Consider the following 23,305-nt stretch of genomic DNA (forward strand, 5'->3'; position numbering starts at 1 on the left):
ATGCCCAAGGTCCCTGCTCATCTGCGTGAACTTGCCTTAGGCATGCTGCAAGGAGGCATGAGGACTGCAGATGTGGCCAGGGCAATACATTTCAATGTCCGTACTGTGAGACACCTAAGAAAAGCGCTACAGGGAGACGGGACGGACAGCTGATCGTCCTTGCAGTGGCAGATCACGTGTAACAACACCTGCACAGGATCGGTACATCCGAACACCACACCTGCGGGACAGGTACAGGATGGCAACAACTGCCTGCATGGAGATGCTTGGGAGTATGGTCAATACGGGTGACCGTATTGTGGGTGTTTCAGGGAAACGGTGTACATTTGACCTGCATCATCTAGGATGTGACAATGGTAAATAAAATCTCTACATTTTTGAAAAAAAAATTCCGGTCTTGCAGGCCTTCTCATGCAACTGCAACTGCATTTGTAAATCAAGACCTATCTTGAGTTGGGCTCTGGGTTGGTGCAATTGTTGAGTAAGTGAGCTTATGGTTGTGTGGGGGTATGGGTTGAGTGTGTGTGAGTGTATGTGTGTATCCCACAACTGTTGTGAAGGAGTAAAAGATGTTAGGGACAATAGAGGATGATCCACAGCTATATACACTGCAATGTAACTCTAAGTCAATCACACTTCTGTGAAATCAAACTGTACACTTAGGAAGCAACACTGATTGACAATAAATTTCACATGCAGTTGTGCAAATGGAATAGACAACAGGTGGAAATTATAGGCAATTAGCAAGACACACCCAATAAAGGAGTGGTTCGGCAGGTGGTGACCACAGACCACATCTCAGTTCCTATGCTTCCTGGCTGATGTTTTGGTCACTTTAGAATGCTGGCGGTGCTTTCACTCTAGTGGTAGCATGAGACGGAGTCTACAACCCACACAAGTGGCTCAGGTAGTGCAGCTCATCCAGGATGGCACATCAATGCGAGCTGTGGCAAGAAGGTTTGCTGTGTCTGTCAGCGTAGTGTCCAGAGCATGGAGGCGCTACCAGGAGACAGGCCAGTACATCAGGAGACGTGGAGGAGGCCGTAGGAGGGCAATAACCCAGCAGCAGGACTGCTACCTCCGCCTTTGTGCAAGGAGGAGCAGGAGGAGCACTGCCAGAGCCCTGCAAAATGACCTCCAGCAGGCCATAAATGTGCATGTGTCTGCTCAAACGGTCAGAAACAGACTCCATGAGGGTGGTATGAGGGCCCGACGTCCACAGGTGGGGGTTGTGCTTACAGCCCAACACCGTGCAGGACGTTTGGCATTTGCCAGAGAGCACCAAGATTGGCAAATTCGCCACTGGCGCACTGTGCTCTTCACAGATGAAAGCAGGTTCACACTGAGCACATGTGACAGACGTGACAGAGTCTGGAGACACCATGGAGAAAATTCTGCTGCCTGCAACATCCTCCAGCATGACCGGTATGGCGGTGGGTCAGTCATGGTGTGGGGTGGCATTTCGTTGGGGGGCCGCACAGCCCTCCATGTGCTCGCTAGATGTAGCCTGACTGCCATTAGGTACCGAGATGATCCTCAGACCCCTTGTGAGACCATATGCTGGTGCGGTTGGCCCTGGGTTCCTCCTAATGCAAGACAATGCTAGACCTCATGTGGCTGGAGTGTGTCAGCAGTTCCTGCAAGAGGAAGGCATTGATGCTATGGACTGGCCCGCCCATTCCCCAGACCTGAATCCAATTGAGCACATCTGGGACATCATGTCTCGCTCCATCCACAACCACATTGCACCACAGACTGTCCAGGAGTTGGTGGATGCTTTAGTCCAGGTCTGGGAGGAGATCCCTCAGAAGACCATCCGCCACCTCATCAGGAGCATGCCCAGGCATTGTAAGGAGGTCATATGGGCACGTGGAGGCCACACACACTACTGAGCCTCATTTTGACGTTTTAAGGACATTACATCAAAATTGGATCAGCCTGTAGTGTGGTTTTCCACTTTAACTTTGAGTGTGACTCCAAATCCAGACCTCCATGGGTTGATAAATTTGATTTCATTGATAATTTTTGTGTGATTTTGTTGTCAGCACATTCAACTATGTAAAGAAAAAAGTATTTAATAGGAATATTTCATTCATTCAGATCTAGGATGTGTTGTTTTAGTGTTCCCTTTATTATTTTGAGCAGTGTATAATACAAATCTAGGTGAGGGCGATGGAAATGCATTTGGCAGTTAACTTCATATGGCTGCAGGGGCAGTATTGAGTAGCTTGGATGAAAAGGTGCCCATTGTAAACGGCCAGCTCCTCAGTCTCAGTTGCTAATATATGCATATTATTATTAGTATTCGATAGAAAACACTCTAAAGTTTCCAAAACTGTCAAAATATTGTCTGTGAGTATAACAGAACTGATATTGCAGGCGAAACCCTTAGGAAAATCAAAACAGGAAGTGGCTTTTATTTTGAAATCCCCATGTTCCATAGCCTCCCTTTGCTGGATTTAAAGGGATATGAACCAGATTCCTTTTCCTATCGCTTCCTCAAGGTGTCGACAGTCTTCAGACATAGTTTCAGGCTTTTATTTTGAAAAATGAGCCAGAACGATAACATTGCGTCAAGTGGTCACATGAGTTTTGCTTGCGCAACAGAGTTTGGACAGGTATTGCTTTTCCCTCTCCTACTGTGAAAGACATTTGCGGTTGATATATTATCGATTGTATATTTTAAAAACAACCTGAGGATTGATTCTAAAAAACGTTTGACATGTTTCTGTGGACATTATGGAAACTATTTGGAATTTTCGTCTGCGTTGTCGTGACCTCTCTTTCCTGTGGATTTCTGAACATAACGCGACAAACAAACGCGACAAACAAACGGAGGTATTTTGGATATAAAAATCATCTTTATGGAACAAAAGGAACATACAGTGCCTTGCGAAAGTATTCGGCCCCTTGAACTTTGCGACCTTTTGCCACATTTCAGGCTTCAAACATAAATATATAAAACTGTATTTTTTTGTGAAGAATCAACAACAAGTGGGACACAATCATGATCATGGGCCTCTTGGCTGCATCTCTGATCAGTCTTCTCCTTGTATGAGCTGAAAGTTTAGAGGGACGGCCAGGTCTTGGTAGATTTGCAGTGGTCTGATACTCCTTCCATTTCAATATTATCGCTTTCACAGTGCTCCTTGGGATGTTTAAAGCTTGGGAAATCTTTTTGTATCCAAATCCGGCTTTAAAACTTCTTCACAACAGTATCTCGGACCTGCCTGGTGTGTTCCTTGTTCTTCATGATGCTCTCTGCACTTTTAACGGACCTCTGAGACTATCACAGTGCAGGTGCATTTATACGGAGACTTGATTACACACAGGTGGATTGTATTTATCATCATTAGTCATTTAGGTCAACATTGGATCATTCAGAGATCCTCACTGAACTTCTGGAGAGAGCTTGCTGCACTGAAAGTAAAGGGGCTGAATAATTTTGCACGCCCAATTTTTCTGTTTTTGATTTGTTAAAAAAGTTTGAAATATCCAATAAATGTCGTTCCACTTCATGATTGTGTCCCACTTGTTGTTGATTCTTCACAAAAAAATACAGTTTTATATCTTTATGTTTGAAGCCTGAAATGTGGCAAAAGGTCGCAAAGTTCAAGGGGGCCGAATACTTTCGCAAGGCACTGTATGTTGTGTAACTGGGAGTCTCGTGAGTGAAAACATCTAAAGATCATCAAAGGTAAACGATTAATTTGATTGCTCTTCTGATTTTCGTGACCAAGCTACCTGATGCTAAGTGTACTTAATGTTTTGTCGTGCGATCGATAAACTTAAACAAACACTTGGATTGCTTTTGCTGTAAAGCATAATTTCAAAATCTGACATGACAGGTGGATTAACAGAAGGCTACGCTGTGTTTTCCTATATTGCACTTGTGATTTCATGAATATAAATATTTGTAGTAATATTTATTGAATGTAACACTATGCTATTTAGCGGTTGTTGATGACACTTATCCCGATAGGGGGATTGCAGCCATAACAAGTTAATCTACTTCATTTCGGTAAATGGGACTGTGTGCTCTTTTCAAAGGATGAATCCCAGTCGGTTATGGGTTATGGGATACGGGGGGTCGAGGGTGGTCTGACGGGCATTGGGATGACAACCCAACTCGCGATGAGGAGGGCTTTTAGCGAGTGGAATAGTAGGGACCAATTAGAGGTTTACTTAGTAGAAATGCAAAGATCATGGTACAGCTATATAGACACTCAATCATCATGTTACTTTTTACTGGTATGTTTACAAACATATATTTTGATAAAAATAATTTAAAGTTGTGTCTCATTATGATAGGTGGTGAAATGAGTATAGCCAGTTACAATTGTAATGGCCTAGCAGATAATAAGAAAAGACCATCAGTATTCACCTGGCTAAAAGAGAAGGAATATATTATCTATTGTTTACAGGAAACCCATTCAACAGTTTTAGATTAAGTTTTCTGGAAAAATAACTGGGGGGGGGGGGGGGGGGGGGGGGGGGGGGGGGGGGGGGGGGGGGGGGGGGGGGGGGGGGGGGGGGGGGGGGGGGCGAAATATACTTCTCCCATGGGCAAAGAAATTCAAAAGGGGTTATGGTTTTAATTAACAATAATTTTGATCCAAATGTGCAAATTGTCCAAACAGATCCTCAAGGTAGATGGATTATTTTAAATATGTTATTGGACAATAAACAGATATGGATTGTTATCCTATACGGTCCGAATAATGATGATCCAAGCTTCTTTGAAAATATATATAAGAATTTATCAACTCTACAAGCAACACTAGACTCTATTATTATGGTGGGAGATTTTAATACTGTTTTAAATACCTCTATGGACCGAAAAGGAAATCACACTACAAACTATCCCCCTCAGGCACTTAAGGAAATCATGAATGTCATGGATATATTGGAATGAGTGGATATATGGAGACTTAAATAGCCTGACCTAGTGAGACATACTGAGGCTTAATCAAGCTAGTCGCCTTGACTACTTTCTTATACCATTCTCTCTGGCACCAAAAGTTTAAAAAGTGTTGATAGGGGACAGAATGCGGTCGGATCATCACATAATTGACATACATATTACTCTTACAGAATTTCCAAGTGGGCGAGGATATTGGAAATTTAATAAAAGCCTACTAGATGATAAATTGTTTAGAACTAGGACAGAAGAATTTATAACTGACTTTTTCAGACATAACATAGGTACAGCAGATCCCCTTACTGTATGGGACACTTTTAAATGTGCCTTTAGAGGCAATGCAATTCAGTACTCATCTATAAAACAAAAGCAATTTAGATCAAAAGAGTCCATATTAACAAAGGAAATTGAAGGACTAACAGTACAGTTAGATAGCAATAAAAACGGTACTATAGAGGCACATAATAAGTTAGAGGAAAAACAAAAAGAAATGGAGGAACTTATTCAAGAAAGATCCAGTGTAATTTATTATAATAATAAAGAGAACTGGATGGAATATGGGGAAAATTGCACTAAATTATTTTTCAATCTTCAATATAGAAATGATACCAAAAAAATCTATTAAAACTTGTTACAAATGATGGAGTCACGCATGATTCACCAAATTATATTTTGAAAGAGGAAGTAAAGTACTTTAAGAATATGTTTTCATTTCAGGCTCCTCCATCTCCACTAACTGAAACTAATTGTATGGATTTTTTTCCTAATAATTATGTAAAATTAATATCTGTACAGAAAGACTCATGTGAAGGCCAAATTACAGAGGAGGAACTGCTTGAGGCAATTGGGGCCTTTAAGGATGGGAAAACTCCAGGGCTAGATGGCATACCAGTGGAAGTATACAAAACTTTTTGGGGTATACTCAAATGACCCTTATTGGCTTGTTTTAACCACTCCTATATAAATGGTAGATTATCAGACACGCAACAAGAAGGTCTGATATCATTATTACTGAAACAGGACCCAAGTGGTATATATAAAGATCCAGTCCATTTAAAAAATTGGAGACCTCTTACACTTCAGTGTTGTGATGCAAAAAATCCTAGTAAAATGCTTGGCACATAGAATTAAAAAAGTATTGTCAGATATTATTCATGCTAATCAGACAGGTTTTTTACATGGAGATAATATAAGACAAGTACTGGAAACAATAGAACACTATGAAATATTGGGGACACCAGGCCTGGATTTCATAGCTGATTTTGAAAAGGCTTTTGATAAAGTACGACTGGAGTTTATATATAAATGCCTAGAACATTTCAATTATTTAATGGGTTAAGGTTATGTATAGTAACCCTAGGTGTAAAATAGTAAATAATGGCTACATCTCAGAAAGTTTAAAACTATCTAGAGGAGTAAAACAAGGTTGTCCACTATCGGCATATCTATTTATTATTGCCATCAAAATGTTAGCTGTTAAAATTAGATCAAACAATAATATCAAGGGATTAGAAATCCGTGGCTTAAAAACTAAGGGGTCATTGTACGCTGATGATTCATGTTTTCTTTTAAAAGCACAATTAGAGTCTCTCCAAGGCCTCTTAGAGGATCTAGATACTTTTGCTATCCTCTCTGGATTAAAACCAAATTATGATAAATGTACCATACATATTACGTATTGGATCACTAAAAAATGCACATTTTACATTACCATGTAGTTTACCAATTAAATGGTCTGACGGAGATGTGGACATACTCGGTATACAAATCCCAAAAGAAAGAAATGATCTCACTCCAACACATTTTTATAGAAAGTTAGCAAAATAGATAAGATCTTGCTACCATGGAAAGGAAAATACCTGAAAAATCACCCTGATAAACTCTTTAGTTATATCACAGTTCACCTATTTGCTTATGGTTTTGCCTACACCTAGTGACCTGCTTTTTAAATTATACTGTATGAACAAGAAATATTCAATTTTATTTGGAACGGCAAGCCAGATAAAATTAAAAGGGCCTATTTATATAACGAATATGAATTTGGTGGGCAGAAATGATTAAATATTAAAGCATTAGACCTCTCACTAAAGGGGTCAGTCAAAAAAAAGATATACTTAAATCCAAACTGGTTCTCTAGTCAATTGGTACGAATGTCTCATCCTATATTTAGGAAGGGCCTTTTCCCCTTTATTCAGATTACACCTGCTCACTTTCGGTTGTTTGAAAAGGAAATAATCTCCAAAATATCTTTATTTTTTAAACAAGCCTTAGAAAGTTGGTTGCAATTTCAGTTTAATCCAACTGAAAGGACGGAACAAATAGTACAACAAATATTGTGGTTAAGTTCAAATATACTAATTGATTTAAAAAAAAACTGTATTTATCGAATACATTTTTAAAAAAAGTATAATTTTAGTGAATGATATCATAAATAGGACTGGTGGAGTTATGTCACACATGCAGCTAACACAGACACATGGAAATGTCTGCTCTACCCAAAATTACAACCAATTAATTGCAGCATTACTACAAAAATGGAAGAGGCAAGTAGAAGGGGAAAAAAGTAAGGAACTTGTATGTCGGCCCTTGTATTAAAGAACATAAATGGTTAAAGAAAAGTGTGATAAATAAAAACATACCGATTTCATTTAAGGACCAAAAAACTGACAGCTGTGCCATATAAATTGCAAAATAGTTGGGGAGAGATTTTCGATGTACCCATTCCATGGCACATGGTTTATGAATTGATACGCAAAACAACGCCGGATTCAAAACTTCAAATTTTTCAATTTAAATTACTATACAAAATTCTTGCAACTAATAGAATGTGTCCGCTATATATATATATATATATATATAAAACAATCTTCCCAGCTCTGCAGATTCTACTGTGAGGAGGCAGTCATTAGATCATTTATTTTGGTATTGTCCATATGTAGCTTGTTTTTGGTCACAGGTCCAGGAATGGCTGAAGAATTGCAACATTTGCCTAGAACTAACGCTACAGATAGCAATACTGGGTGATTTGAAAAGCCATAGTCAATCAATCAATAATATAATAATTATTTTAGCAAAAAAATATATTTTTAATTTACAATCTGTAGAAGCTATGAGAATAGGAAGGTTCAATTATTTTGTGAAGCATCACAGCACAGTTTAATAATATATGGCAAATAGAAATCCGAAATGGATGATGTTGAGAGATAGATGGGAAGGTTGAATGGAGCTGAAGGGTGGGACTAATAACAAGATAAACAATGTAAAGCATACTGGATCTGTAGAATGTATATAGGTTTGGAACTTTTGTGAAATAGCATAGTTACAAATAGAAATCAAACTGGATGGACATCAGAAATAGAGGAAGGACTAAGAACAAACAAGAGAGAACTATTGTAAAGAAGACTGTGTCTGTAAAATGTCTGTAAAATGTGTATACGATGTATAAATTGAAGGTAAAAGTGTTTATTAGTTTACTCCAATTGGGGGATCGGCGGTAGGGTTTGCAGGGAATAATAATAGAGGTATATTATTTTTAAAAAGTATGTATGTCTATATAGGTATGTGTATGTATGTGTGTATGGATATATATATTTACCAAAAACATATGGGAGATTGGAAATTATTAAGCTGATCCACCCCTTAATTAAATTTTTTTTTTTTTTAACTGTCCGAGTTACATCAGGAAAGCACAATCCCTCTATCAGTGCTCAGACTGTCCGCAATAGGCTGAGACAGGCTGGACTGAGGGCTTAATGGCCTGTTGTAATGCAGGTCCTCACCAGTCAGCACAGGCAACAAACTCACAGTCGCTGGAACAGACAGGACTGGCAAAAAAGTGCTCTTCACTGATGAATCGCGGTTTTGTCTCACCAGGGGTGATGGTTGGATTCGCGTTTATGGTCGAAGGAATGAGCCTTACACCGAGGCCTGTACTCTGGAGCGGGATCAATTTGGAGGTGGAGGGTCCATTATGGTCTGGGGCGGTGTGTCACAGCATCATCGGAATGAGCTTGTTGTCATTGCAGGCAATCTCAACGATGTGTGTTACAGGGAAGAAAGACATCCTCCTCCCTCATGTGGTACCCTTCCTGCAAGCTCATCCTGACATGACCTTCCAGCATGACAATACCACCAGCCATTCTGCTGCAAGACAGGAATGTCAGTGTTCTGCCATGGTCAGCGAAGAGCCCGGATCTCAATCCCATCAAACACGTCTGGGACCTGTTGGATCGGAGGGTGAGGGCTAGGGCCATTCCCCCCAGAAATGTCCGGGAACTTGCAGGTGCCTTAGTGGAAGAGTGGGGTAACATCTCACAGCAAGAACTGGCATATCTGGTGCAGTCCATGAGTAGGAGATGCACTGCAGTACTTAATGCAGCTGGTGGCCACACCAGTTACTTTTGATTTTGACCCTTCCCCCCCTTTGTTCACAAACACATTATTCCATTTCTGTTAGTCACATGTCTGTGGAACTTGTTCAGTTTATGTCTCAGTTGTTGAATCTTGTTATGTTCATACAAATATTTACACATGTTAAGTTTGCTGAAAATAAACGCAGTTGACAGTGAAAGGACATTTCCTTTTTTGCTAAGTTAATATGCATTCCAGAAGAATTTCCCTAGAAGATATCTTGTTCTTGGCGTTACCGATCATTGCACCTGTACACCGCCCATCTGTAAATATCCCACCCAACTACCTCATCCCCATATTGTTATTTTTTGTTGTTGCTCTTTTGCACCCCAGTATCTCTACTTGCATATCATCATCTGCACATCTATTACTAATTGCTAATTGCTCAATTGTAATTATTTCACCACTATGGCCTATTTGTTGCCTTACCTCCCTAATCTTACTACATTTGCACACACTGCTAATAGATTTTCTATTGTGTTATTGACTGTACGTTTGTTTATCCCATGTGTAACTCTGTGTTGTTTTTGTCGCATTGCTTTGCGTTATCTTGGCTAGGTCGCAGTTGTAAATGAGAACTTGTTCTCAACTGGCCTACCTGGTCAAATAAAGCTGAAATAAAAATAAATTGTAAAAAAGTTCTCATTAAGGTATTATTACATTTCTTATCCGACAGGGGGCAATCTTCTAACATAAAATGTAAATCTATCTTGACATGTTCTCCAAAACACAAAACACAAATTATATTAAATTAATTGAGTAAGTCCTGAAGGTATTGCTTTGCATATATAATTACATTCTTTATAATGTATTGTGAAGTTATGTTTCTAAGAACTTTCTGTAAGAGAGTATATTTCCTTCTTCATCAATAGAAACTGCTACTACCTAGTGGCTACTAGTACACTGCATGCGAAGGGAGAGAGCCCCATGAAGTGGGCAGGGCATGTCGTGTTGACAAACGGTAGCTTCTAGCTAGGCTACGTCACCGTCTTGATTTGGGGCGGGGGCTTGCAGGAGATTTAATAGGAAGGTGGCAAAGACGCTGTGAATGTTTACTGTTTTTAATCGAATTGAGAGACATTTAACCACACAACCAATATATATTACAATACAGAAGGGTTTCACGTATATTTGAGAGATTATATCGCCAGACGAAGATGGGTAGCTGCCTTACAGTTGGACCAAATGAAGCCGTGGTTGTCTCTGGTAGGTGTCCCCCCTTCCTGCCATGCTACTGTAGCTAGGAAGCTAACGTAGATAGCTTTCTATCATACAAGCTTAATTGTTAATATACGGTTATTTTAACCTATTCGTTTACCAACGGTTCAGTTAATGTATAGTGCTTCTACGCTTGCATTGCTTGCTGTTTGGAGTTCTAGGCTGGGTTTCTGTACAGCACTTTGACATCCGCTGATGTAAGAAGGGCTTTATACATGTGATTGATTGATTGTATAACGTAAACTCGTACATCGCCTTGGTCCGTACAATTGCCCTTATTTTAGCGCCCCAAAAACGTAATACTTCCAGATCAACTGTAATGTCAATACCATTGTAAAGCACAATTTATCCCCTTTCCAACAGAATCAATTACATTACCTAAACGCCGCCCGTTTCTGTGTAACGGATGTGAAACGGTTAGCGTGGGCGCTAAATAGCGTTTCAATCAGTGACGTCACTTGCTCTGAGACCTTGAAGTAGTAGTTCCCCTTGTTCTGCAAGGGCCGCGGTTTTTGTGGAGCGATGGGTAACGACGCTTCGTAGGTGTCAGTTGTTGATGTGTGCAGAAGGTCCCTGGTTCGCGCCCGGGTATGGGCGAGGGGACGGTTTAAATTTATACTGTTACATTGGTGCCGTGACCCGGATTACTGGTTGCTGCGGAAAAAGGAGGAAGGTCAAAAGGGGGGTGAGTGTAACGGATGTGAAACGGCTAGCTTAGTTAGCGTGGGCGCTAAATAGCGTTTCAATCGGTGACATCACTTGCTCTGAGACCTTGAAGTAGCGGTTCTCCTTGTTCTGCAACAGCCGTGGCTTTTGTGGAGCGATATACGCTTCGTAGGTGTCAGTTGTTGATGTGTGCAGAAGGTCCCTGGTTCGCGCCCAGGTATGGGCGAGGGGACGGTTTAAATTTATACTGTTACATCTGCATAATTCAAGCAGGCAATGAGCCCCGTCGGGTCTTTTTAAAAATGGCGGGTGGGGAAGCGAAACTAATGCAGAAGGAGAGATGTGTGTAACAGTATAACTTTAGACCGTCCCCTCGCCCATACCCGGTCGCGAACCAGGGACCCTCTACACACATCAACAACAGTCACCCACGAAGCATCGTTACCCATCGCTCCACAAAAGCAGCAGCTCTTGCAGAACAAGGAGAACCGCTACTTCAAGGTCTCAGAGCAAGTGATGTCACCGATTGCACCGCTAACTAACCTAGCCGTTTCACATCCGTTACATGTGGGAAAATAGTTTTTTTTTTCACTCGATCTGTCCAACTTTTCACCTCAAATGTAAATAAAACACTATAAAGAGTTTATATAATGTGTCATTACATACCTATTTGAAGGTTTGTGTCAAATTTGAATCGGGTTTTTAAGTGATCTTAGAAGTAAACAGCAGATTTGAGAATGATGCATGCAATGATGAAGCAAAAAATCACGAGGTATCCCCCTTACCCCCGCCACTGTCCATTTCTTGTTTCTAAGAAGTGCTACACCTGGTGGAGAGAGATTGTAAGACAGAAATAGTTGCTTTATGCGTGCTGTACGTTACGACACGTCACGATGTAACGGAGGGTCTGTTACATTACCATGTCATCAACGCTTGAATAGAAACAGTTCACACCCCAGATTTTGACGTCAACACAGTCGCTACAGTCCCATTCGTTTTCTTTGTAGCCTCGTTTGAATGTTGCGGTTGTGCACATTTGTACAGAATGGGGTGAGTTTACGTTAACTAGTTAATGAAACGGTCATTGCATTGATTTTGCTCATAACAAGTCATATCGCTTCACTAACGTAGTTAGCTAGGTTGTTACTAGTCCTTGATCATGTCTCTCAGTTCTATTACATTACACATAAGAGTCATTGGAGGAAGGCGTCTTCTGTGGGGAGTTTTGTTGAAAGCAACTCTGTCTGAACATTAACATGCTTTGATTGTGGTAGGATTTTAGAAGCATAAGGACTTGATCTTTTATATCAAAGAAACTATTTTCAAAAAGGAAAATGTTAAGTTGATACACACCTTTTTTATAGGGTTATTGTTCCCACACAGTCATATCTCTATGTTAAAACACGTGTTTACTGTTTACGGAAGACAGAGGGACAACCTGTACTAATTAACTAACTCGCGTGCTCCGAAGGTCGCCAGAAACATATTGTCATTGAAAAATATTGTCGGCTGCAACTATGGTAAAGCCGGTTAAAACAGTGTACATTAAGTGTGTATTTTGCATTTGTGAAATGTAGATGTGATATGAAAGTAAAGGTATTTGTTTCTAGAACTGGATCGCATTTGTGAATCGATAGATTGATTATTTGATTGATTTAGCTGCCAGGGCCAGTCTACCTGTGAAGATAGCAGTGGTATAAAGTACTTAAGTAAAAATACATTAAAGTACTACTTAAGTCGTTTTGGGGGGGTATCTGTGCATTACTATTTATATTTTTGACAACTTTTACTTCACTACATTCCTAAAGAAAATATTGTACTTTTTACTCCATACATTTTCTCTGACAACCAAAAAGTACATTTTGAATGCTTAGCAGGATATTTCTTGAACTGCATTGTTGGTTGAGGGCTTGTAAGTAAGCATTCCACGGTAAGGTCTACACCTGTAAGGTCACCTGTTCAGAGCATGTAACAAATACAATTTGATTTGAATTCTGGAAACACAGTCACTTTAATGTTGCTCAACTGGGATGCGAGCCTTGATAATGCAATGTGGCAACTAGTCTCTTTCCAGCTGGTGGCCTTTACCACAACTCCAAATAACAGTCATGCAATATGCTTGAGAAGCGAGGCTATGGACAGGTTATTTTTTTACATGTGCCCCCCCCAGTGACAGTGATGGCGAACCCCCCCCCCCCCCCCCCCCCCCCCGCTGTCTCAACATCCTCACACTTGGTTTGGAGCATCATAATCTCCGGTGTAATCCTATATGAGGGACAAAAATATTTCAGGTCAAAATTCTAGTTTTGAATGAGCTAAGTCATACCAACACTTCCATGTTTTGATTGTTTGAGTTACTACATCCTTAGCTATGTACACTGTAATATGTTCCTCACTTAGCTACCAAGCGCAAGGCCAAGGGATTTCTAAGCTTGCAGGGAAATTATACACAAGGCTATGTAATCATGTAGCCTACCCTTAAAGAAGTCTATGAGTAGCTTATGTTTTACATTTGGCCCTGTAGTAACCTAGCTATTGCATGGCACCAAGACAAAGGAATTGTTGTGGTAACAACTAAAAAGGGTGTCCACTGAGCATCTGTAATGAGTGCTGATGAATAATAGTCATTCCCTGATGGAGATCTTGTGCCACTGCTCACTCACGCCTTGTCTGTTTCATTTCTCAGGTGCCTGTTGTGGCTCAGATGAGAAGACCTACATGGTGGGGGGCTGGGCCTGGGCCTGGTGGCTCATCACTGACATTCAAAGGTGAGACCGACGATGCCATGTTATGCTATAGAATTGTCTACATCAGTCTATCAGCAATCATGGGTTGTTTTGCAAATGGTCTGGAGGAGGCTTGTTTTATTTATTCAATGGATAAATAAGACCAAATGTTTCCATACAAATACTAAATTGGATAAAAGGGCTGCCTGAGGTTTAGAAACCCACAATCATTTATGGACACAGCTCCAACAGGTTTTTCAGCTATCGTAGATTTCCACAATGATAGCCTATAATTCAGTAAACGCACCAATCATCTGCGGACTAAGAATCAGCCAGGAGGTGTGTGCGTGGAAGACTATTATTTTATTCTTTGCCACACTTTCCTGACTGACCTACATTGTGTTAATGAATTCTGGATGTTTCAAATGGAAACATGGCAAAGGACACTTGGCCCCACCTTAAACTACAGTACACATTCACTATTCTGCCTTTTTTCCCCGTGTGTCACTTGGCCCCATTCTTACCCTTTTTCACAGTAGGTTAGGTGCTGTCCTCTGTTTATTAACTGACTGTAAGGCATTCTCCCCTGGGTTTACATGAAAGCATGCAATGTTTTGTTTAGGGTTTCTTCGGGGTATTTTTGCTCAATAGCCAGTAACTAGTCATTTGGGGCGTGTCAAGGAAGTGGTGGCAATAGAAGTAATAAATCTCCAGAAACAATAAACATTCCACTACAGAAATATTCCATCACTGAAATGTTGCCATTGTGAAACTCCTCATGTGACTTCCCAATGATATTTATTCAATGATGAAATAAGATAACAATATTTCAGCTGAGCCTCCAAATTATGCCATTACTTCTGCTCCTGATGTGTTGTCAGTGACATTGTCACATAATACTGATGCAGAGTGTTTTTCTCCTCTCCCTCTGTTATTGTGCTGTTAAAGGGACAATCTGCAGTTGCTATATCCATTTTTGGTTAATGATATGTAACCATTGATTCTTGAATAATTTAACTTATAAAGGCCGCATGAGCTTAGTTCAACTGTCGTACTCCATCAGAACGCAAAATATAAGCTTGTTTTACTATGTTTGTAAACAAATCGAATGTAAACAAACACTGTATACTACAGCCTCACAAGATTGTTAAAACTATCATTTTGAAATCATGGATGGTCACTCCTTGTATCCATAGCTCTGTCTATGTATTTGAGTGGTTGCATTTCTACAGCCACATCCCTTAGCTTTTTCCCGAAACAGTGGGGAGAGAACGTGTCGTTATTGTTTCAACTGCAGGTTGCCCCTTTAAGGTCTGCATTAACAAAAATAATTTTTCCCCCTCATATAGGATTACACTGGAGATTATGACACTCCAACCCAAGTGTGAGGATGTTGAGACTGCAGAGGGGGTCGCCATCACTGTCACTGGGGTGGCACAGGTAAAAAATATAAATATTTCGTCAGTTGTATGAAACCGACACCATTGGAAAATGTCTTACCTATTTGTAATTTTAATTGTTATTGATTTGAATATCTTTTAATTACAAACTGCAGCTGTAGCGAGCTCTTTGTGTAAACTAACTTACAGCCGTAGATCAAGTTTTTAAATCACAGTGATTCATATTTGCATATGCAACCAGGCCACAGTCTGTCTTTATGAATCTCTCCTTCATCTCTTCTCCAGATCAAAGTGATGACAGATCATGATCTTTTGGCAATTGCTTGCGAGCAGTTTTTGGGCAAATCCGTCCCTGAAATCAAAGGAGTGGTTTTGCAAACCTTGGAGGGACATTTACGCTCAATTCTAGGTGAGGAGAATCTCTCCAAAGGAAAATATATAATTTTTTTATATTATGGTCTTCTGTTGATTTCAGTTGGTTGTTGTCAGCTTGGTTCTCTGTTAGCTGATGTAAATCAGTGGCTAAACCTCAGCGTCACACATACACATGGGTTTTGCTGATGGGTAGTTTTTTAACAACAAAGAATTGCAGATGGGTAGCTTTTCAAACAGTTTGTTCAAGCTTTGTACTAAATATAGCCTGTCTAAATTAAAATAACTTAGAAAAAAGTAGAAATGACAGTCAATGTAATGAGAGCCTGAATGTGTGAAAGGGTAACTTCTAAAACCACAAAACTGAAATCTGAGAATATAGACTGCACTATTGAAAAGTAAACGTTATATGTTCTGTATTATGAGATTTTCATGTTTTACTTTATGATGATGATGACTTTAGAGATCTATGTGTTTTTATCAATGCATTTTATCTTTGTAAATACCCATGAATTTCAGTGATTATTTGACTACCATGTGGGATAGCCTTAATTAAGTGAAGTAGGTCTATATCCAGTGTTGTAGAGACTGACAGGCTCTTCTGCTCTTCCCTCTCCCCAGGTACACTGACAGTGGAGCAAATCTACCAGGACAGGGACAAGTTTGCCCAGCTGGTGCGGGAGGTGGCAGCACCTGACGTGGGCAGGATGGGCATTGAGATCCTCAGCTTCACTATCAAGGTGAGTCAATTGGTGGTGCCATGAAGTGTGGAGGGTAAATGCAGTTAAACACACGTTTTTATTTTTATGTTTTTGTTTTATTGGTGTGTTTTATCCTATGGCATTTAATGGATGATGTAAACCTGTTGATTGGGAGGTGACTCCACTTAACTAGTCTTCACCGTTGTTGATTAGGATTGAGTAATGGATTATTAGTAGTTCTAATAGCTGTGAGTTAGCCTAGACTGTCACAGTCCCCGTCAATGAGATCCACTTTTTATTATCAGCTTGTCGTGTCTCTAGTATGGTTAAATGAGATTACATGCTATTTTCAAATCAATTCCCTATGTATAATTATTATTACGTGATTAAGCTAATCATGTAAACTTAATTAACTAGGAAGTTGGAGCACCACTGAAGCATTAGTTTATATAGAGCGGCTATCTCCCGAATCCACTCTTAAAGATCTGAAGATCTTTTATATCAATAGCAATCAATCATTAATTATTCTTTACATTATCAGTCTCATCTGAACGTTGTAAAATTATTGGTTATCGTCACGAACACTAGCATAAATTATGAATCAGCGATATACAAATTGGCATTAATTATTTACTAACTAATCAAATCACAGAAATACATAACAAACAGTAGATATTGTTTACTAACAATGATAGGAAAGTCCCTAGTGGGTAAAGCCGATATGACAGTTTGGTAGACAAAAGGGAAGGGTGAGACTGAGAGCAGGAAAGACAAAATAGATTAATTACACAGTATACATTTATATTAATTGAAATGCTAATCCTTGCACATGAACGGCTGCTCATTCGAGAATAATTGCAAGTATATATTTACGCCGGTATGTCGTTGTTGTCTTCTCTGTTGGAATCCGGTCCGTCTGCTGTAGAGTTCATCAGAGTCTCTCTGGTTGCGTTTCCCTGAAGATTAAAGTATTTTGTGGTTGTTAGAATGGATACTAAAGAGTACCATTCGGGAATGTTTTCATAGAATAGATGTTTCGGCGGTTGTTGGTATTCTCGTTCTAGGTTTACATCATTTTTAGCTGCGGACTAGTAATTATACATCTAAGATTTGCTCTTATTCTGTAGGGATCGATAGTCTCAGAGTTTAACTATTCCCAGCCATGTAGCCAATGCTCCATGTGGTATAGTCCTGTCCTTTGGTAGAGTTGTAGTTTAAACCACTTCACACACCAGCATCTCTAAGACATGTTTTGGTCTTAGAGATTCAGCCATTTGCAACCTTAGCTCACGCTGGGGTTTGCTTAGTCTGATGTGAATTTCATCAGGAGTTGGTTTTATACGTAACAGTAGAAAAGGGCGGTCCATGGCGCGTAATGTGATGTCTAGGCTCATGGGGGTGTGGCTACTGACTAGTTCATCTTTAGATGTTAACCTGGCAGCTGGGAAATATACACTTTAAGAGATACCGTTATGTGTGTTTCCTGTTCTTCATGAGATCATCAAATGAAACACACTCGTCATAACTGTCCTTTAAGTGTCCACGGATTATTCTTAAAAGTAGCAATATGGTTTAATTCTCTCATTTTGGGGATTAGGAGTTTGGCCAAGTCTCTGTTCTGGGAGACACTCTCCCTCAATACTGCATGGTAGTTTCTACCCGGTATTTACAACCGGAGGTGATAAACCTGGGTTAGGAGATAGTGTGAGAGAGGGTAGAAGCCATAATCTACACCCAGAAAGGGCCACGTCATGACAAGCTCTTTACTGCAAGTGCGCCAATCAATTAGATGTTATTACGTGTTGATGTTGGACATTTTATTTACATTTTTGTTCCCTCAAGTAAGTCTGGTAGTGTATGGTAATCTGAGCTACTGTGTGTGTGGGTTGTAGGATGTCTATGATAAAGTGGACTACCTGAGCTCACTGGGGAAGACTCAGACAGCAGCAGTCCAGAGGGATGCAGACATCGGTGTGGCAGAGGCAGAAAGGGATGCTGGGATAAGAGTAAGATTCAATTCAATAAATGTAATAATTCCAGAGGGGCAATTATTTCTAGGGTTATGTTTGTCTGTATTAATGTACATACATTTCATTTGAAAGGTTTGTAAGTTCATTTTATTAATTTCCCCTTTTCCTCTCCTCATACGTTTCTCTCTCCTCATCCTTTCGCCCTCTCTATCTCTCTCATGTACATTCAAATCTCTCTCTCTCTCTTTCATTGTCTCGTTCTCTCTCTCGTTGTCTCTCTCTCTCTCACCAGGAAGCAGAGTGCAAGAAGGAGATGATGGATGTCAAGTTCCTGGCTGACACAAAGATGGCAGACTCCAAACGAGAACTTGAACTGCAGAAGGCTGCTTTCAACCAAGAAGTCAACACCAAGGTCTGCATGAAATCCATACTCCACTTTTGAATGTCAGTTAAATGAGTACAGTGCGATAGAAATTCCAGTCTACTAAATTATTCTATGATGTTGGTCCATCTGAGTCTAAATTATCAGTAGGCGTTAGTAATTTAGTAAATGCGACATTTTACGCGATCAGAGAGCCCGGAATTAACATTAAATATAGCCCTAAGCAGCCAAACGCTCCCTCCAGCCAACCTCAACATTAAAAACTCCTCTATCAACATGATCCTGTCTCTCTGTCTGTGTGCTTCAACATGGACGTCTTGGTCATGTCTCTCTCTGTCCCTGTGTCTCCAGAAAGCGGAAGCCCAGCTGGCCTATGAGCTGCAGGCAGCTAAAGAACAGCAGAAGATCAGGCTGGAGGAGATGGAGATTGAGGTGGTTCAGAGGAAGAAGCAGATCACCATTGAGGAGAAGGAGATTTTCCGCACAGAGAAGGAGCTCATCGCCATGGTGAAGAGGCCTGCCGAGGCAGAGGCATACAAGATGCAACAGCTGGCTGAGGGACAGAAGTGGGAACAGCTTTTATATCATAACAGAGCATATCCACAGTACCGTTATACGCTTACCTAGCTGTAACATACAAACTGTCGTTCAGTAGTGATTCCACTCAACTTTATGTGCATTGTCTTCTATCACAAAAACATTTTCTACACATGTAGATTGGTAGCACTTCATTTAACTGTGAAAAAAGGTTGTTTTTTAACAAGTTAGCAGTTAAATGGTAATTACACAATAATAGCATATGAATTAAATTGTTTATTTTGGAAAACAATCTAGTTTCCCAGTTGTTCTGATACAAGTGTGTTGTGTCTTTCAGGATGAAGAAGGTTCTGACGGCCCAGGCAGAGGCAGAGAAGATCCGGAGAATAGGCGAGGCAGAGGCTGGCTCCATTGAGGCTATAGGGAAGGCTGAGGCTGAGAAGATGAGACTGAAGGCTGAGGCTTACCAGCAGTATGGAGAGGCAGCCAAGACTGCTCTTGTCCTGGAGGCCCTGCCCAAGGTAACAGACTATGGAATTAATTGGTTGTTTTAAATGCAGTGTATTCATGCGTGCATTCGAATGGTTTAGATTTGATCAAATTAAATCACTACTGCCTTGACGAGACCTTCATACAGATGTATTCATATTGAGGTAGTAATGTGTAGATGTACAGTAGACATACTCATTAACATGCCCCCAGATAAACCTAGTAACATTGATACTAATAAAGCAGTAATAAACAGTTATAATCTAGTAACCGTAATAATGCCCGATGTTTGATTTTTTATTTCTGACTGGACAAAGTACAGTAGTATCAGTCATCAGCCAGTAGTTATCTACGGTATCCTTGTCAGCCAGTGTTAAGAGGTGGTAGCCTGCATGTATAAGTGTCAGATTACACCATCTTAAAGTGACTCAGAAGTCCGATGATTTGTTGATGGAATATGCCATTATATACCATAAATGTGTCTTGTGATGTGAGCACAATAAAAACATCTCAATGTGCCCGAATCTTCCTAGATTGCAGCCAAGGTGGCGGCGCCGCTGGCCAGGACCAATGAGATAGTAATCCTGAGCGGGGAGGGAAACCATGTGACGGGGGAAGTGAACCGCCTCCTGGCTGAACTTCCTGTGTCTGTCAACGCCCTCACAGGAATTGACCTATCAAAGGTAATTAGGGGCTGGACAGGAAGTGGAACTTCACTTAGCGTCAGTATAGTATTGTTCACCAGACATGCATGGTGAAAATGGTAGGTAAAACAGATTAGTGAGTCCATAGAAATATAATTACACCCATCATGGAACGTTGACTTGTATAGAGTGGTAATGTCTGTTCTAATAATTCTAATTCTATGAATTAGCCAATATGTCCTACAGAATCTTATTGGTGCTGCTGGATTTGTTCAAACCTACATGCAATTTTTCAGAAGTAGTGAAATGAAACGTTAGCATACAATATCTCTTTCTAGCCTAAATTGATTTTTTTTGTTCCCTATTCAACAGATCCCACTACTGCAGAGGATGACTGATGCTCAGGCCTGAAAACAATCTTTCCCTTCTACTCTCTGTTTTATGCACTCTCATAGACTGCCTTCAATACCCTTGAAATTATTATTTATTTATTAAATATGAACAAGTGGATTTTTTTAAACCTCTGGTGCCTTAATTTCTACAGGACCAGAATATCTGCATGTACCGCTGCTCCTTTATATACTCTATGTATCTTTTGAGTTCACTACTTTTTGAATCATGAAGCTTTTTACAATAAGTAGATCGCATGACATTGTTATCATTTAGCATGAACTGAGCCTTTTTGATTTTACTCATAAACCTCTCTAGTCTCTACCTTACCATATCATGTCAGTGAACAGCTGTCAAGAAGAGATGATTTTCTATGATTTTCTTTCAAAGTTGTAACTCACCGTGCCTATTATATACTTCATTATTACTCAGTAATTATCTCTTCTTGCTCTCATGTGACTATTTTATAGATGATGGAAGTTACTGTACTCTAATGTATATAACTTTTAATTTAACTGATTTAATTTGTGTCCTTTATGATGAGTTATGGGTTTTCACAATCAGGTGACAAGTTGTATCAAGTGCTACATGAAACAAGGTGCTCACTGCTTACTATCCTCAAATAATTTATTTAGGTTTCTACTTTGTCAAAACTCTGGGTAACTGGGAATTCTTCCCACTCTTTAAGAAATCATGTTTTCATTTAATTTTATGTTGTAAACATTGTTTAGTACATTATTCCAAACACACTTTCATTTATAGCAACATGAATGGCTTTTTATACTCATCCCAGAAACCTGATTGGCAGTCCTTTTGTTTCTTTGGCTATGATGCATCTTTCTGAATTGGCGTGAAGTAAGTTGAAGTACTGAATTGACTTTAAGTAAGTTTGAGGGAGAGATTAAGTACTTTGTGGGATTCTAATGATGTAGTGTAATTTATTGAGAACTCTTTGTCCTGGTGAAAGTTCAGTATGTGAAATATTGAAGGGTTTTTGAGTCCAAGAAGTAAAATGGTGTAACTCATAGCCAAACGCTAGTCATTGATCCTTATCATTTTTATTATACAGGAATAGGTATTTTAAAATAATATGAGCTGTGATATGTTTTTAAGAAGTAATTTTGTTAATTCTGTTGATTTCTTAATTTCATGTTTCAATTGATTAGTGTGACTTGATTATAACATTGACAGACACTTGTTGCAGTTTTATATAGTAATATAAGTACATTTTAAGCCATGTAAGACAGCTCTTCAGGTTCTGTCCACGATGTAATCTTTGTTAAAGATACCTCTGTATATCATACACTTGTCAGAGAAAGATATCACTCCCGTTTAGACAATGCTGTTCAATGTATTTAGTCATTTATCTGTCTTTTAATCATCTATAATTGTGAAAATGGGTATATGTACTGTTACACTATTGTCATTCCACATGACCTCCATGTTTATGATCTGTTTGTTGAGCTCATTCCAAGACTGAATCACAATCTCTGATTTATATTGGCTTTTTGTTGTATTGTGGTTAGTCATCGTAGAGGTAAAAGACTAACTTTCTGCTTGTTGTTTAGTATCACTATTTACGTTGTAATCTTAACCGAGGTGGAGAGTAGCCCTTTGTACAAGGACAGGGAAACGGCAGATCTTGGTAATTTATTTATATATATGTGGATGCCATCATCACTGATTTGGAGACTTGCACTATTCAACATGAGATCATGGAAATGGTAAATCAAGATGGGAAAACTCCCAGCTATCATGTAAGTGGACAGATTACAAAAAAGCACTGAGCAAATTATAAAGAATATAATCGCTCAAATGATGTTTGGATTGGAAAAATATTTCCTTGTCCTTTCCCCCTCCCAGACATATCATAATGTTCGTTTTAATTAGTCAAATGAAAACGACTTGTGAAGGACTGTTACTGTAATGTTTATTTTTGTCTGCCCTCAAGTTGATTTGACTCTACTTCATTGCAGCCATTGTAATCTAAGTAATTTTGCCAATACTGTGAAAAGGTTTCAGTTGTGTAACAGCTGTAATTTGGATTTTTGAGTTACATTGTGGCTTCATGACCAAATGCATTGTTCTGGCTAAGCTTTTATTTTTTTGACAATCCACTAAAGATACTTTTTTACTTTTTGGATACTTTTTGTGAAAATAATTATCACTTTACTGTTGTGTCAAATATGCACTCCCATCTTTTTGAGTCAATGTAGATGTTTTTATTTTTCAACAGGACTAGATATTCGTGAATGTTACACAATATTACCATATTTCAGTCTTCATCTGTCATGCTAATAAAATTACAACAAATAGTTGTGCTCTTTTTCTAATAATTCAGTATCTTCCATCGATGTGGACAGCTGCAACATTCGTGGCATGTAAATCCCGATTTTTATTTAACTAGGCAAGTCAGTTAAGAAATTCCGATTTACAATGACGGCCTACCGGGGAACAGTTGGTTAACTGCCTTGTTCAG

General features: G+C 39.5%; 1 protein-coding gene across 1 annotated transcript; it reads left to right on the top strand.

Annotated features, from left to right (window-relative positions):
• Nucleotides 1–10,301: 10,301 nt before the first annotated feature.
• On the top strand, nucleotides 10,302–23,141 carry LOC110503894 (flotillin-2). Its single transcript, XM_021582516.2, has 11 exons — nucleotides 10,302–10,537; nucleotides 13,902–13,983; nucleotides 15,291–15,381; nucleotides 15,627–15,750; nucleotides 16,335–16,453; nucleotides 18,307–18,420; nucleotides 18,677–18,796; nucleotides 19,118–19,332; nucleotides 19,641–19,824; nucleotides 20,326–20,475; nucleotides 20,809–23,141. The coding sequence occupies exons 1-11, from the start codon at nucleotides 10,489–10,491 to the stop codon at nucleotides 20,845–20,847; spliced, it is 1,287 nt and encodes a 428-aa protein (XP_021438191.1). The 5' UTR covers nucleotides 10,302–10,488; the 3' UTR covers nucleotides 20,848–23,141.
• Nucleotides 23,142–23,305: the final 164 nt, after the last annotated feature.

The sequence above is a fragment of the Oncorhynchus mykiss genome, chromosome 24 (assembly GCF_013265735.2).
Source record: "Oncorhynchus mykiss isolate Arlee chromosome 24, USDA_OmykA_1.1, whole genome shotgun sequence".
In the NCBI taxonomy this organism is placed as follows: domain Eukaryota; kingdom Metazoa; phylum Chordata; class Actinopteri; order Salmoniformes; family Salmonidae; genus Oncorhynchus; species Oncorhynchus mykiss.